Source organism: Anser anser, assembly GCF_964211835.1.
Source record: "Anser anser genome assembly, chromosome: 21".
NCBI classification, from domain to species: Eukaryota; Metazoa; Chordata; class Aves; order Anseriformes; family Anatidae; genus Anser; species Anser anser.
This window is the reverse complement of record NC_139742.1, coordinates 10,943,430-10,957,017: the sequence shown is the minus strand read 5'-3', so window position 1 is coordinate 10,957,017 and position 13,588 is coordinate 10,943,430. Positions and strand designations below refer to the sequence as shown.

Sequence of the window (13,588 nt, the reverse complement as noted above, 5' to 3'; positions counted from 1 at the left end):
TGAGGCTGGGGCTAGGGTCAGTGTGAGCACCTGGCTCTAAGGCTGCTCTGCCTGCCCCGGGCACTGCAGTGTCCCCAGCTCTGTAACCTGGGCTCCAGCCCCTGCCTGCTCTCATCGGGGCCAGGACGTGAGCCAGGGGCTGGGCTGCACCTCAGCCTGTTCTGACTTCGCTGGGCCCTTAGTGCTTGGTGTTTAATTTGGGTGTACAGCCAGCCCCGGCGTTACTGCGTGACGGCGTGCCGGGGCCTTACAGCCCTGCGTCCTTCTGGGCTGCAGACAGAAGCCGTCCGGCCCTGCTTGGGGGCAGGCGGCGTTCACTGCTCTGTGAGAGCTCCTCCGTGTTCCTGCTGGAGCAGCAGGGGCTGACTGCATCCCCCGGCGGGGCTGAGGGGTTCCCAGCGGCCTTCCCAGCGCTCGGCACTTGCCCGCGTCCCTCCCGCGCTGTGGCGGCCCCGTGGGTCGCGCTGCCGAGGATGGCAGGGAGGATCCGCGGGCAGGCCTCAGGTTGGGTTTCCTGGGGTTTTCGTAGGCTTTCGTACGGCCTCGATGTTTAAACCTAATGTCTTGTATTTATTCTGAAATGGCTTTCATCTGATTTTCCCTCTCGGTTAACAATTTAGCTGTCAAAATCAATAACGGCGAGGATCCATCCCCAGCCGCCATCAGCTCACGTTACCGTCCTCCAATTACTCCATGGTGGAACCGCTGCTGGGGCTTTGCCGGGGAATTATCAGGTTACTAATGAAGCCCGGGCAGCGGCGGGCGGCGAGACACCGCGGCGGTGGGTGCGGGCCCGGCTGCGGCACCCGGCCCGGCCCCGCCGGGGGGGGCTCCGGGGCCGAGGCCGCTCCCGGCGGGGCGGCGCTGCCCGCGGCGGGCCCGTGCGCCCCGTCGGGGCGGGCAGCGCCGGGGCCGGGAGGGGGCCCCGCAACCCCCCCCCCCCGCACCCCCCCCCGCGGGCGGTGCCGGTGCCGGTGCCGCCGCAGGTAGCGGGGCCCGGCGGGGCGGGCGGCCCCCGGGGCGCGGCGGGGGGGCGCCGCTTCCTGCCCGGCCCGCGGCCGCCCCCGGCGGGGGAGCGGGGCCGGCGCGGCTCCCCGCCCTTCCTGCCGCGGCCGCGGGACGCGCCGCCCGCGGGCACGGAGCGCGGCGGCGGCGGCGGGCGGAGCGGGGCGCGCCCGCCCCATGCACCGGAGCCATGAGGGCGGGCAGCCCCGGGGCCCGGGCCGCCGCGCCCCGGCCGGCGCCGAGGCGGGCAAGGTGAGCGCCGTCGGGGCCGGGAGCGGGGCCGGTACCGCGGCGGCGGGGCCGGTACCGGGGGCGGCGGGGCCGGTACCGGGGGCGGCGGGGCCGGTACCGGGGCCGGGCCGGGGCCGGGGCCGCTCGCCGCCTCCCGCGCCGAAGGGGAGGATTTTTCCATCCCGGCGCTTTCTGGGGCGTTTTGTGCTCGGCGGAGGGAGAGGGGGAAGAATTTCGATTTTTAATTACTACCATTAAAAAAATCAAATTTGCAATTCTTTGGGTGGCCTGATGGATTCCCTGATTGACAGCCGGAATTGACACTCTGGGTACCTCTTATCTCGGGCATTTACGGCAATTTCTAATTGCAGGTAGTTTGTGGGGTTTTTTCAGCGCTTTGGCTCGCATGGGAACCGAGCGATTACTTCAAGAGGCCCGGGTTAAGTGCAGGCAGGGAGAGAATTCAATCCACATTCAAATTGCTTCATTAAAGAGACGCAGCTTTTGTTGCAAAGGATTTAAATGGCCACTAGAAAGTTCTTATTTATTGTTTTGAGGCGGTTTATATAGGGTGCCCCGCGCTCGCCCGGCGCATGGAGCCGCAGCCTCCCTCTCCCGCTCTCTCCCGCAAGGTGATGCCGCCGGAGCCGCTGCCCAAGGGGAGCGCCCGCTGCCTCGACCCGCACGCCCGCGCCATGGTAAGCGGGGCCGGGGCCGCGCCGGGGCTGCCGGGGGCACCGGGACCCGCCGGGCCGAGCCGGGCCGGGGCCGCGGGGAGAGCGCCGGGCCCCTGGGGGGGGTCGCGGGCGGCCGAGGCGGGGCCGCGGCTCACGGCCCCCCGGCTGTGCCCGCAGTCGCAGCCCGACGGGGAGCCGCTGCCCGGCGCCCTGGAGAAGGAGGACGCCCGCTCGGCGCCCAGCACCCCGTCCACGCCGTCCGTCTGCTCGCCGCCGTCCTCCTCCTCCTCGTCCACGCCGTCGGCCGGCAAGAACGTGTGCTCCAGCTGCGGGCTGGAGATCCTCGACCGGTACCTGCTCAAGGTGAGCGGCGGGGGCGGCGGGGGAGGCGGCGGCAGGCGGCGGGCGGGCGGCCCCGGGTCTCAGCCCCCTTCTCCGCCGCAGGTGAACAACCTCATCTGGCACGTCCGCTGCCTCGAGTGCTCCGTGTGCCGCACCTCGCTGCGGCAGCAGCACAGCTGCTACATCAAGAACAAGGAGATCTTCTGCAAGATGGACTACTTCAGGTAGGGGCCGGGCCGCCGGGGCTAAGGGGGGCGCGGGGGGCAGCGGCCCCGTCGGGAGCGGAGCGGCCGCGCCGGCCCCGGTGCTGCCGGGGAAGGGGCCGCGAAGCTGCGGGGCCGCGGGGCAGAGCGCCCCGGGGCTGCTTCTCGGCGGCCGGGCGAAGCGGCGGCTCCCCGGGCACGGCCGAGGGGCCGCAGCCGTTCCCGTGCCCTCGGCGGCTCCGGTCCCCGCCGGCCCCGCGGCGCCCGGGCAGGGACCGGGAGGCGTCGGACGGCACCGGCCCGGCGGCTGCGGGCAGGCTGAGCCCGCACCGAGCCGTCGGCAAGGCTGAGCCGTTGCTCCAAGCCTTTTCCCGCCGCGCAGCACCAAAAACCGCGGCGGCGTCGTTGGCGTTAGCGGGAGAAAGCCGCGAACCGAGTCCCCGGCGGCGGGGAGCCCCCGGCCGGCACCGGCTCCAGCGCGGCTCGGGACCCCGGCGGCCGGAGGAGCGGGTCCCGAGGGGCGACCGGTTGTTGGGGCTGCGGCAGCCTTCGGGTGGCGAACCCGAAACTGGGAATGCTCCCCTGGAAGAGGCGCGAGGGGATGCAGGGTTCCCGAGCTCCGCGCCGGGGTTTGACTGTCGGCAGCGCCCCCCGCTCCGGCTTTGCCCATCTCGCCCGCCGAGGGAATGCAGTTTGCCCCAGAGGAAGGGGAAATCGCAGGCAGGAAATGAGAATGACCCCGGCGGGGCTGCGCGGGGCTCGCCACGACGGCCGCGGCTCGGGGCGGCAGCTCCCCCGGGCAGAGGTGCTTCGGGCAGGGCGCGCTCCGCGGGCAGCGTGCTTTAGGTGCCTCCGGGGGCTTTATTTTATTTAATTTGGTTTTGGTTTTATCTCGATTTTTTTGAGAGGGTCTCCAGATGCGGCAGGAGGGGGGCCGTGCCCCCCGGCCCTCCGGCGCGGTGCTCCCGGTGCCCGGCGGGGCAGCCCCGAGCCCGGCTCCCCCCGCGCCCGCCCCGGCCCCGCCGCGCCGTTGGCCGCGAGCAGCCGGCGGGGGGAACCCGGGATCCCACCGGAATCCTCCTCACCCGCGGCGGAAAGCACCGGGGCAGCCTGGGGTGCCTTTGTGCCGCTTCGGAGCTCCTCCAGCGCCTTCCGTTAATTAATAACCGTTCGCACGACATTGCTATTTTTTGAAGACGGGCGGGTTTTTAAAGACGGGCTCCGAGCAGCGGCTGAGCCCCGGCATCGCGGCGCTCGCCGCCCGCTCCTCCGGGGACGCTCCGGGCCGGAGCCGCTGCTGGCCGGGCCGGCCCCGGCTGCCCGCGCTGGGGCGGCCGCAGAGCCGGAGGTGGCGTTTGCCGTTTGCACAAAACGATTTTAATTTTTATTGCATTTTTCTCGCGCGCGGAACGACGCCGGCGGGGCCGCGGCCGGGTGGGGACGGGGCTGCCCCGCTCCTGGCCGCCCCCGGGGCCCCGCAGCCCGCGGGCATCGGGCTCCCGGCGGGGGACTCAGGGCGCCGGTTTGGGCAGTGCCGAGCCGTACCGAGCCGTACGGGGCCAGGCATTGCCGTGCCGAGCCGAGCCGAGCCGTGCCGAGCCGAGCCGGTCCCCGCGGCGAGCCCCGGGCGGTGCCGATCCGCGCTGCCGCTGCCGTCGGTGCCCGGGGGCGGCCGAGCCCCGGCTGCTGCGGGGCCGGGGCCGGGCTTCAGCGCCGCGATCGGGAGCCGTGGATGGCCGGGACCCCGCGTCTCGCGTGGGGGTCCCTGGGGCTCCCCCACCGGCAGAGCGGGGCCGCCGGCGGGGACCGCCCGGGCTGGGGTCCCGCAGCCCCACGGGGAGCCCCCGGGAGCCGCCGGTGCCCGCGGAGGGCCTGCAGCCCCGGGCAGCAGGGACCCAGCGCTTGGCCGGCGACAAATCCGACTCTTTCGACTTTCTAAATTATTATTATTATTTGCTGCAGCCGAAGCGTGTTTTTAAAAGCGGAGCAGAACTGTCCCACCGCCCCTTCTGTCCCCCCGTCCCTTCCCGTTCACACGAGGGGCTGTGCTGGCGCTGCCACGGCCCCGCAGCTCCGTGCGCGTCTTTAAGCAAGCGTCGCCGTTTCCTGTGTCTTGTCAAATAATTGCATTTGGCATCCAGGGCTCTAGTGCTTCGAGGAGAACCAAATTAAAATCGGAGCTCGTGGAGCTCCGTCGGAGGAACATTGTGTTCCCGGGTGATGCGAGGGCTGCTCGCGGCCAAGCTCCCACGGCTGCGGTCTCGGGGAGGGCCAGCACCCCGCCGTGGTCCCGGTGTGACCCCCAGGGCACCCGGCCGTGCTGGGCAGCTCCGGGGCACAAAAGCTTGGGGACCCTGCGGGCTGGGGCAGTGCAAGGCCCACGGGTGGGCCAGGGCCAGCGTGGGCTCTGTCGCCCCCAGCCTTTGTGCCCCTGGGGTGCCTTTGTGCTCCGGCCCGAGCGCAGCCGTGGCTCGCAGCGCAGGCAGGCTCGCTTCGGCAGCGCGCTGCTGCTCCTCTGCGTGGTTCAGCACGGATCCTGGAAGCCGCAGCCATGGCTGCTTCTGGGGGCTGTGTTAGGAGCTTCCTACAGAGCGCACCCAGGGGGAACGGGGATGTGGAGCTGTCGGTGGCCCTCACCCCAACCCCGCAGGCAGGGGGGTGCCAGGGCTCGAGGAGCTGCAGCACTCGGGTGCCCGTGAGCCTGCACGCACCACGCACCCTCCTGCCTCTGCTCTTCCCGCAGCTCAGATGCTGCGGCCACCCGGAGGAGGCAGGATGAGTCTGGGATGAGTCCCTCGCGGTAATGTCGCTGCTGCTTTCTATCTCCTGGTGGTGGTGCAGGGAGCTGGCAGCATCTGCTCACCCACCACAGACCACACCTGGGGTCGGGGCTGTGTGTCCAGCCGATGCTGGCGATGCCCCGGCCTGAGCTGCTGTGAGTGGGCCAGGCTGCGGAGCTGAGCTTTGCCATCAGGGAAACCGCCTGGGCTTGGGGAAAGCCTCCAGCTCTGTGTCTCCTGCTGCAGCGTGGCTCCATCCTTGTCCCCTCCCTGCCAGGCGGGCAGCAGGACCCCAGAAGCCCCTCGCCTGCTGCCCCGCAGCTGCTGCGTGCTCGGGGCTCCCTGGGCTCTCACTGCCCGGCAGCAGGAACAGGCTCGGTGAATTGAAGTCAGTTTTATTTTTGAAACATCATTTCCCATAGCGATGGGTCAGGGCAGTTTCTCTCCTCACGGGTGGTGACGTCCCTGTGGTGACAGCCCCTGCTGGGTGACAGTGGGTGCCCGTGCCCGGCCCCGGCTCGGTTTGGTTTCTGTCAAAACCCCCCAGCTGCAGCCAGTGCTGGAGGCTGGCGCGAGAGCTGCGGGCGCAGCATCGGTGGCTGCCGGCGCTGCCTCCTGCACGGCCCCGTGCCCGCGTCCCCCTGCGGGACCACGGGGTCTGCGTGGGGCGAGCCCTCCCTGGTCTGTGTGGCTTGCTGAGGGGCCTCTGCCGGGAACCGCCACTGGCCGGGGACCCTGCCTGGCCATGGGGACACCGTGCTGCAGGTCTGGGCCACCTGGGTGTCCCCGTGGATCCCAGCCCCTGTGGGGACGTGTGCTCTTCCCGGGCCCTGCCCATCCCAGCGCACAGCTTGGCCTGCTCCGGAGCAGGGAGCGATTGAACCGGGGAGAGGCGATTACCACGTGTTATTAGTTCGTTTAAGCCTGCCCCCTCGTTTGATAGCGTTCAGCAAATATGACTGTTTATATAGCACATTGTTCAAAGTAATTCGACTTACAGGAACAATCTTTACTTCTAAATAAAAAATTAATACAGTTCTTTTGTTTGTGCGTTTATATAAACGAGCTGGCACAAAGTCAGTTTACAATGTTCCCATCTGAAGTAAATTAGCGAAGTCTCTTAGCTAAGTCTCTGTATAATTTCAGCACAGAAATGTCCTCTCTAAAGCAGCCTTTTTTTTGTTGGTTGGGTTTCTTTTTTTTTTTCCTTTGGTCAACTATGGTCAGGCTGAAAAATTTAAACCTCTCTCTTCCTCCCAAGTAGTTTTGCAGTTAGTGCCTCTGTACAGGATGGCCTTGCAGCATCTCCCCGAGGCCACGCGTGGCAGGCAGCTCTGGGACGGCTCAGCCGGGCTCGTGGCACGCGAGGGGCTGTCCCACCTGGGGCTGTCTCAGGGTGCCCGGAGCGGTTGCGGTCGCTGCCACCTGCCCAGCTCCGCAGCCTCGAGGCGCTGCAGCGCGAGGTGCCCTTGGTGCAGTCCCCTCGGTGTTCCCTGCCTGCAATGCAGGAAATGCTCGGGCTGTTCGGGCAGGGGACGGCACCGTCTGCTGCTTCCTGGCAGGGACGGGGACGAGGAGCGCGGGGCCGGGTGCGAGCCCCACGACGCGGTGGCTGTGCCACGGATGTGTGGGGACGCGCGGTGACTGCGACCAGGTCTGTGTCGGGGCCAGCGCCAGCCCTGCGGTGCTGGAGGAGACACTCCTCTCTCCCTGCTGCTCGCTGCTCGTTGCATGTATTTTTTTTTTAATGGTTTTAGTAAAACTAAAATGCGAAAACCCACCCATGTTAGAGGAGGCCGTGCCTGCGCTGCGGTGGCACCGCCTGGACTCGGTGCGGGGAGCGGCGGCCCGGTGGAGCTGCCAGCAGCGGGGCGCTCAGAAGCGTGCGCCGAGGCACGGCCCCCCCAGCGTGTGGGGATGCGGCGGCCTCGTTACCTTTTCATTTCACTGAAATACTTCCTAGCATAAATAACTTGAGCGCGATCATCATCTTCTCGCCACGAGGAGACCTCCTCGTAGGAGGAAAAAGCAGATGCATACGTCTGTGTGTGTTAGGAGAAAACACATGTTTTGATTTATTGCAATAGGGGAAAAACGGCTCTAACAAAATTTCCATCTGAGTGTCACACTGCCTGTTATCAAAATAAAAAGCCCACGAACTTGGAAGCCGATTCATTGCACTGCGTGACCTCAGCGCTCGCTCGCACGGCTCAGCCCCGCGGCCGCGCCTGGTGCTGCGGGGCCGCGCTGGGCCCCCTGCCTGTGGGTAGCCCCCGGGGGGCGGTGTCCCTGCAGACCCTTTCCCCGCGTGGGCTTTGCGGGGTTAGGGCTGGTTGGGGTGGGCGATGGGGCGGCGGAGGCTGCCTGCCCTCACCCTGTCTCCTCTCCTCCCGCAGCCGGTTTGGTACCAAGTGCGCCCGCTGCGGCAGGCAGATCTACGCCAGCGACTGGGTGCGGCGGGCGCGGGGCAACGCCTACCACCTCGCCTGCTTCGCCTGCTTCTCCTGCAAGCGGCAGCTCTCCACCGGCGAGGAGTTCGGCTTGGTGGAGGAGAAGGTGCTGTGCCGGATCCACTACGACACCATGATCGAGAACCTCAAGCGAGCGGCGGAAAACGGTACGGAGCCGCGGTGCAGCCCTCGGCACGGGCACTGCGCGGGGCCGTCGCTGCCATGGCGAGGCGTCGGGGCCGGTCCCGCTGCTGCTGGAGGCATGCGGAGAGCGGGATGGTGCCTGCCCAGAGGCTGCTGCTGCCCTGGGGTGCACGTGGGTGTGATGGGCTGGCACTGCTCGTGGCAGAGCTGCGTGCTGAGGGCAATGCCAGGCACAGCCCCTGGTCCTGCTCCCACCACACCGCCTGGCCTTGCTGCCGCGTGCGGCGAGTCAGAAAACCGCAGGGATTTTGAGGCTGTGAGTCATAAACCTAGAAGGTGGGAAACCTGGCGGGCAGATAGACTGCTCCCGTCTATTTCCACCAGCCCTGGGATGGGTTTCTAAGGGCTGGACCGTGCTGTGCGCTGCCGTCCCTGCTGCGGCACGTCACCAATGGCCTCCGTGTTCCCACCCAAGTCCTGCTCTCACGGGGCTGGGTTGGTGCCACCAGGTCACACAGCGCTGCGGCTCCTCGAGTGCAGCCTGGCCCCAGCGCCAGCCCAGTGCGTGCTTGGAGGAAAGAAGTGTTTTTGGAAGGTTTGCGAAGCCACGTCGTGCCACGTTACCACCGGGCTGCGCCAGGAGGGAGCCCAGCCAGGTCCTGCCCTACGTGCTCGGGCTGCAGCTGCCTCTGGCTCCCTCCCGTGCTCACGCCAGTGGTGAGGCGACGAGCGAGGGCTGTGGTAGAGCTGTTTGCTTTTATCATGTTGGGCATTGAGAGGCTGCCCATGGAGATGCTCTGCGGCCATGGGAATGCCAAGAGAAATGACCAGGGACCCCGTGGGGCTGTGCTGGGGGCACTGCTCAGCTGGGAGCATGGCTCCTGCCCGCGCTGCCCCTCGCTAGCACTTCACGGGCACGGGGAGGCAAACGCCGCGTCCCAGCCCATGCAGCATGTGGAAGCTATTAACAACCTGACACGAAAATAATCAGTGTTTCTGTTTACAGCATTTGAGTAAGAGAATGGAAACAGCGTGCCCTGTCGGGCTGGGAGGGTCCTGGCCGCGGGGCCGGTGGCCGGCTGGTTGTGGGGGCGCGGGGCTGAGGCCGGGCGCAGGGGGTGGCGGGGAGAGGCTGCGGGTCCGGGAGGAGCGTGGGGCCTGGCTGCTGCTGGGTCTGGCTCTGGGGCCCTGCAGAGTCCTGGTCCCGGCCGTGGGCTTGGTTTGCACTGCAGGGGGGTCCCTGCCAGTGTTGGGGAGCCCTGCGGAGCCAGGGCACGGGGCAAGTGTCCCCAGGCAGGTGCCCGGCTCCGAGCGCAGTGCCCCTTGGCTGCAGGAAGGGATGGAGAGGCTCTGGAGAGCAGCGTTGCTGCAGAGTTAGAGGGCCACGGTTTTTTCCCCCTCCAGTAATTACCCAGCAATTTCTTCAGCACATGAGGTTTTACACACAAGAAAAATAAACAGATGTTGCTGAAGTCAGAGTCCCATTCATCATCCTAAAAGAACAAGTCAAACTATATGAGAAAGTCCTTCAACTCAAGCCAAGACAATCACAGCCCGGTCCAGCTTGCAGAGCAAACGTCGTGGTGTGCAGGCACATCCTGGGAGCGGGGCGAGCGCCAGCCCTGCGCAGGCACCCTCCCTCATCCATCACTCCTCCGGGCAGGACGCAGGCTCCGGTGGGGTCCCCATGGCAGGGCGTGGGCCCTGGCCCTGGCCGTCCCCCCCGCTGGCTCCATGGCTGCGTGAGCGTGGCCAGGCTCACCCCAACACCCTGCTTGGGCAGTGGGGGACGGTCCCTGTCCCAGTGTGTCCTCCTGCTGTGTGGCTGCTGCTTGGGGTGGTGGCACCACACAGAGCAAGGTCACCGTGGGCTGCCGTGGGGCCCAGAAGGTGGTCGGGGGAAGAGCGAGGAGCCCATTGAAATGCACTCTGAGTGAAGGGGATGGGTGATGGAGGCAGTGCTGCAGTGGAGACGGGGCCACGGGGCACAGCAGGAGCTCAGCAGCACGCAGGGTCCTCTTCTGAGCTGCGCGCAGGGCAACGCAGCCCAGTGGTGCCACGAGCCAAGGACATCAGTGCCTTCCTTTACACACCCTGACGTCCATCCCCATCCTTTCTTTCCCCATCCCTCTGTCCTTTCCCCATCCCTCATTCCCCAACTCTTCCACAAAACTGCTGTTTTTTCCAAACTCAGCAGTAAGCTCATTAGGGGCAGCATTACCACTCGGTGACAGAGAGGCTCCGCAGCCCCGTGCAGCTCCGGGTTGGTGCCACTGCCCCGTGCCGCGATGTCCCCTGAGCAGGGCAGGGAGGACGCTGTGCGTGTGCTGGGAGGCACACGGCTGTTATTCAGCTGCCCCGGCACTGACTGCAGCACTCTGGGCTTCTCTCCACAGGCAACGGGATCACGCTGGAGGGGGCCGTGCCCTCGGAGCAGGACAGCCAGCCGAAGCCGGCCAAGAGGGCCCGCACCTCCTTCACCGCCGAGCAGCTGCAGGTAGCGGGGCTGGGCCGGGGGCGGGGGGGTGCCCGCGGCGCCCGGCTGCACCCTGACCCCTCTCCTCGCCGCCCGCCAGGTCATGCAGGCACAGTTTGCTCAGGACAACAACCCCGACGCACAAACGCTTCAGAAACTCGCAGACATGACGGGGCTGAGTCGGAGAGTCATTCAGGTAGGGGCAGCTGCGGGGTGAGCGTGCGGGGTGCGGGCGAGGTGCGGGCACCATCAGCCGCGGGCACCAGCACCCCCCATGGTGGATGGAGAAGGGGGTGGAGGGGGGCACCAGTGCCCCTGTGTGATGGGGACACCGGTGCTAAATGGGACGAACGACCCCCTGGCCCCTTGCTCCCATGCTGGCCTCAGTGCTTGCTGCATCCAGCAGCTTCATGCTCTCTCGTGAGCACGTTGGCTGTGCTTGGTCCCTTCGTGATGTCGGCTCCATCCTTCCCCTTTCTCACTCTTCGGTTTTCTGTATTTTCTTCTTTTTTTAATGCAATGAAAAAAATAGAGCCTGGGCCAATCCAAACAAATTACAGGGTAGGGAGCTGCCCCTAGCACACCGGCTGCAGCACTCTGTCGCTGACATGGGCGCAGGCAGGACCGGAGCTTCCCCAGCAGCGAGCTGCCGGTCCTGCGAGGCCGCACCGTTGGTGTTGGGAAGTTTCAGGAGAAAGGGGGGCAGCAGCAGCAACGTCCCCGCTCCTGTGCCGTGTGTGAGGGGAGGGAGAGCGGTGCCGGAGGGGCTGGGAGGAAAACGCCACCTCTGCCGCTCCTGCAGCCACCCCAGCCGTGCCCTCGGCCACATTCGTGCTCCTCACTTCAGCGTGCTGCTGACATACTTTCTGCATACAATGAGAGCACGAGTGATTAAAATAAACTTGGGGCTTTCATCCAGGATTGTTTTGCCAAAGACTCATTTAAATTTCTAGCGCGTGAAAATCTGGCTCGAGCCTCAGTTATTGAGACTCTTCATTTAGAGAAAGATCAACTGATCTACACGCTGGGCTGTTTTTTATGTGGATATTTTTTAAAGGTGCGTCGAGCAGGAAACAATTTGTCAAACGCGTGTGACTGTTTCCTTCGCATGGTCTGGTGTGCGTGGCCTCAGGGCGCTGATCTTCGCTGTGACTTGTGGAAGGTTTCTACTCCCAATTATCCTTCAAAAATTAAAGCATAAGAAAGAAAACACCACGTTAGCATGGAAAAAGCCTCCATGCATGTTTTAGTTCTAGGGTGTAGTCCCCTAACTATTCCTTTAATTAAGAGCAGTGAGATATGGTCAGAAGGCTCCCGCCTGCTGGTGGATGCAGTAGGGCTGTCTCCTGTCGTACCTTCATTTCTCAGCTTTATTGTGCTGCTGATGTGGTTTCTGGACACAATAACCACAAGACATTAAATTGTTTTCATCATGCCTACGGTTGCAGACGCAGCTTGTTGCGGATGTGCTGTTGGTGCAGAAGGGAGCGGTGTGGTATTTAGCCTGAGCTCCTGCACAGCCCGGTCGTGGCATTTCACTCAGCGACTCCTGCGCCAAGCATGAAAGTTTTCATTGCCTTACTAAAGAATGGTGTTGGTTCTGACCACGCCAAATTAACCGTAATGGTGCCACTTCAGGCATGCTAATGTCTGTGCTTTCTGGAGACAAAAGTCTTCCTCCAGCGAGTGCAGAAAAAAGCAGTGGGAGGCAGCGGACGCTAACAAGGTGTTTCAGCGCAGAGATTTCCAAATGTGATTCCTTTTGTAAATACCCTGCAGAGGCAGCCCTCGCAGGGTCTTTGTGAGTGACCGCAGCTCAGCCCAATTACCTCTTCACTCAGCGTCTGCCGCTTTCCTTTCAGGTTTGGTTTCAAAACTGCAGAGCCCGCCATAAAAAACACACGCCCCAGCACACGGTGCCGCCCTCGGGGGCCCCCCCGTCCCGCATCCCCTCCTCGCTCCCCGAGGACATCCACTACTCGCCCTTCAGCAGCCCGGAGCGGGCCCGGATGGTGACGCTGCACGGATACATAGAGAGTGAGTGCGGGGCCGGGGAGGGAGCTGCGCCGTTTGGTCCCACGAAGGTCCCTGCCTTGGCTTGGCTTTAGGGTCCTCGGCCTTCCTTGGGTTCCCTTTGTCATGAAGAGCAGCGTGGCTGCGCCCTGCGGAGCTGGTGCTCCCCTGAGCAAGGTCGGAGGAGCTTTTCCTAACAACTGCTGGGTACCGATGGACCATTCGCGCGTAGGGTGGTGGTGTTGGGGTGGGAAGGGTCACCAGGATGGAGTGTTTGGGCTCCGTGCAACCTGTGAGGTTTCTCCCCACCCTCGTCCACACCAGACATGGCCCCTTGGTGCATGTCACCGGCTGCTCCCTGCCAGCAGCCCGGCCGTGCCGCTCGCAGGGCTCGTGTTGTTGGCAGTAACGGGGCTGAAGCCTCTTCTCATCCACAGGTCAGGTACAGTGTGGACAAGTGCACTGTAGACTTCCCTACACTGCTCCACCAGTGCACCTCAAAGCAGACATGGAAGGACCACTATCTAATAGGGGTGAGAAGGTAATTGTACTCCTTGTTTCAGGCTTTGGGGCCAAACTGCTGCTTGTGTAATGTCGTTGCCACGGCCTGCTCAGGCCAGCAGGGCTGCCTCTCTGTGATCTCCGGCAGCTGCCAGCTGCTCATGGTGTTGCTTAATTCTGGTGGCCCTAGACTGATGTACCAGCTGTTGGTACATGGCGCCAATTTGTTCTGCACTAAATTCCCCTCGTTGTTGTGATGTGCTGGGTGGGATGCTCTGCCTGGAGCCACTCAAGTCTCTGACCTCCCCCTGCCTTAGCTCCTCTGTTTCTGGTTTCTCCCTTCCCTGTGGTCATTCGCTTCCTTCCCTGCTCCGCTGCCCCACTGTCGGCATGCTTGGTCTGCGAGCAGCGCACGGCTGCTGGCGACTGCGCGGGCAGGACCCACGCCACGTGCTGACTTCCAGTTCTCCATGAGCTAATAAGAAGAATTCATTTCTCGGGGATTCCAGTATTGCTTAAAAAATAACAACAGGCCATCATCATATCTTAAATAGGAATGTTATTTCACAATGCCTGGCTAAGAAACAATATTGCGTACAGATTATTTTTTCTTTTCAGTACCTAAGTATCTGCCCATTCTAACGTAGAGCTCATTTTTGGGGGAAGGCTCCTGAAGTGATGTATACATGCATAGGCTCATAAGATTTTATTTAGGATCCCAATTTAAGTGACTTCATTTTGAGGAAACACTGAGCCTTTGGCAACT

At 64.3% G+C, this 13,588-nt stretch overlaps 1 protein-coding gene across 6 annotated transcripts in view; it reads left to right on the top strand.

Moving 5' to 3' along the window:
- Window positions 1-1,124: 1,124 nt before the first annotated feature.
- The window catches only part of LHX6 (LIM homeobox 6), an 18,569-nt gene continuing 6,105 nt past the window's right edge, over window positions 1,125-13,588 (top strand). For 2 of the 6 annotated variants that reach the window (XR_014574463.1, XM_083807486.1), the window contains exons 1-8: window positions 1,125-1,257; window positions 1,794-1,934; window positions 2,091-2,479; window positions 7,635-7,855; window positions 10,229-10,329; window positions 10,409-10,504; window positions 12,171-12,345; window positions 12,759-12,862. Coding sequence is in view for 5 of the 6 variants with exons in the window: in XM_083807486.1 (XP_083663612.1) it covers window positions 1,183-1,257; window positions 1,794-1,934; window positions 2,091-2,479; window positions 7,635-7,855; window positions 10,229-10,329; window positions 10,409-10,504; window positions 12,171-12,345; window positions 12,759-12,862 (1,302 nt within the window). In the remaining variant the exon portion in view is untranslated. Of the gene's footprint in view, window positions 1,258-1,316; window positions 1,608-1,793; window positions 1,935-2,090; window positions 2,480-7,634; window positions 7,856-10,228; window positions 10,330-10,408; window positions 10,505-12,170; window positions 12,346-12,758; window positions 12,863-13,588 lie in introns of those variants that run through there. The other 4 variants (XM_083807488.1, XM_083807487.1, XM_083807489.1 and 1 more) reach the window with 4 other exon arrangements.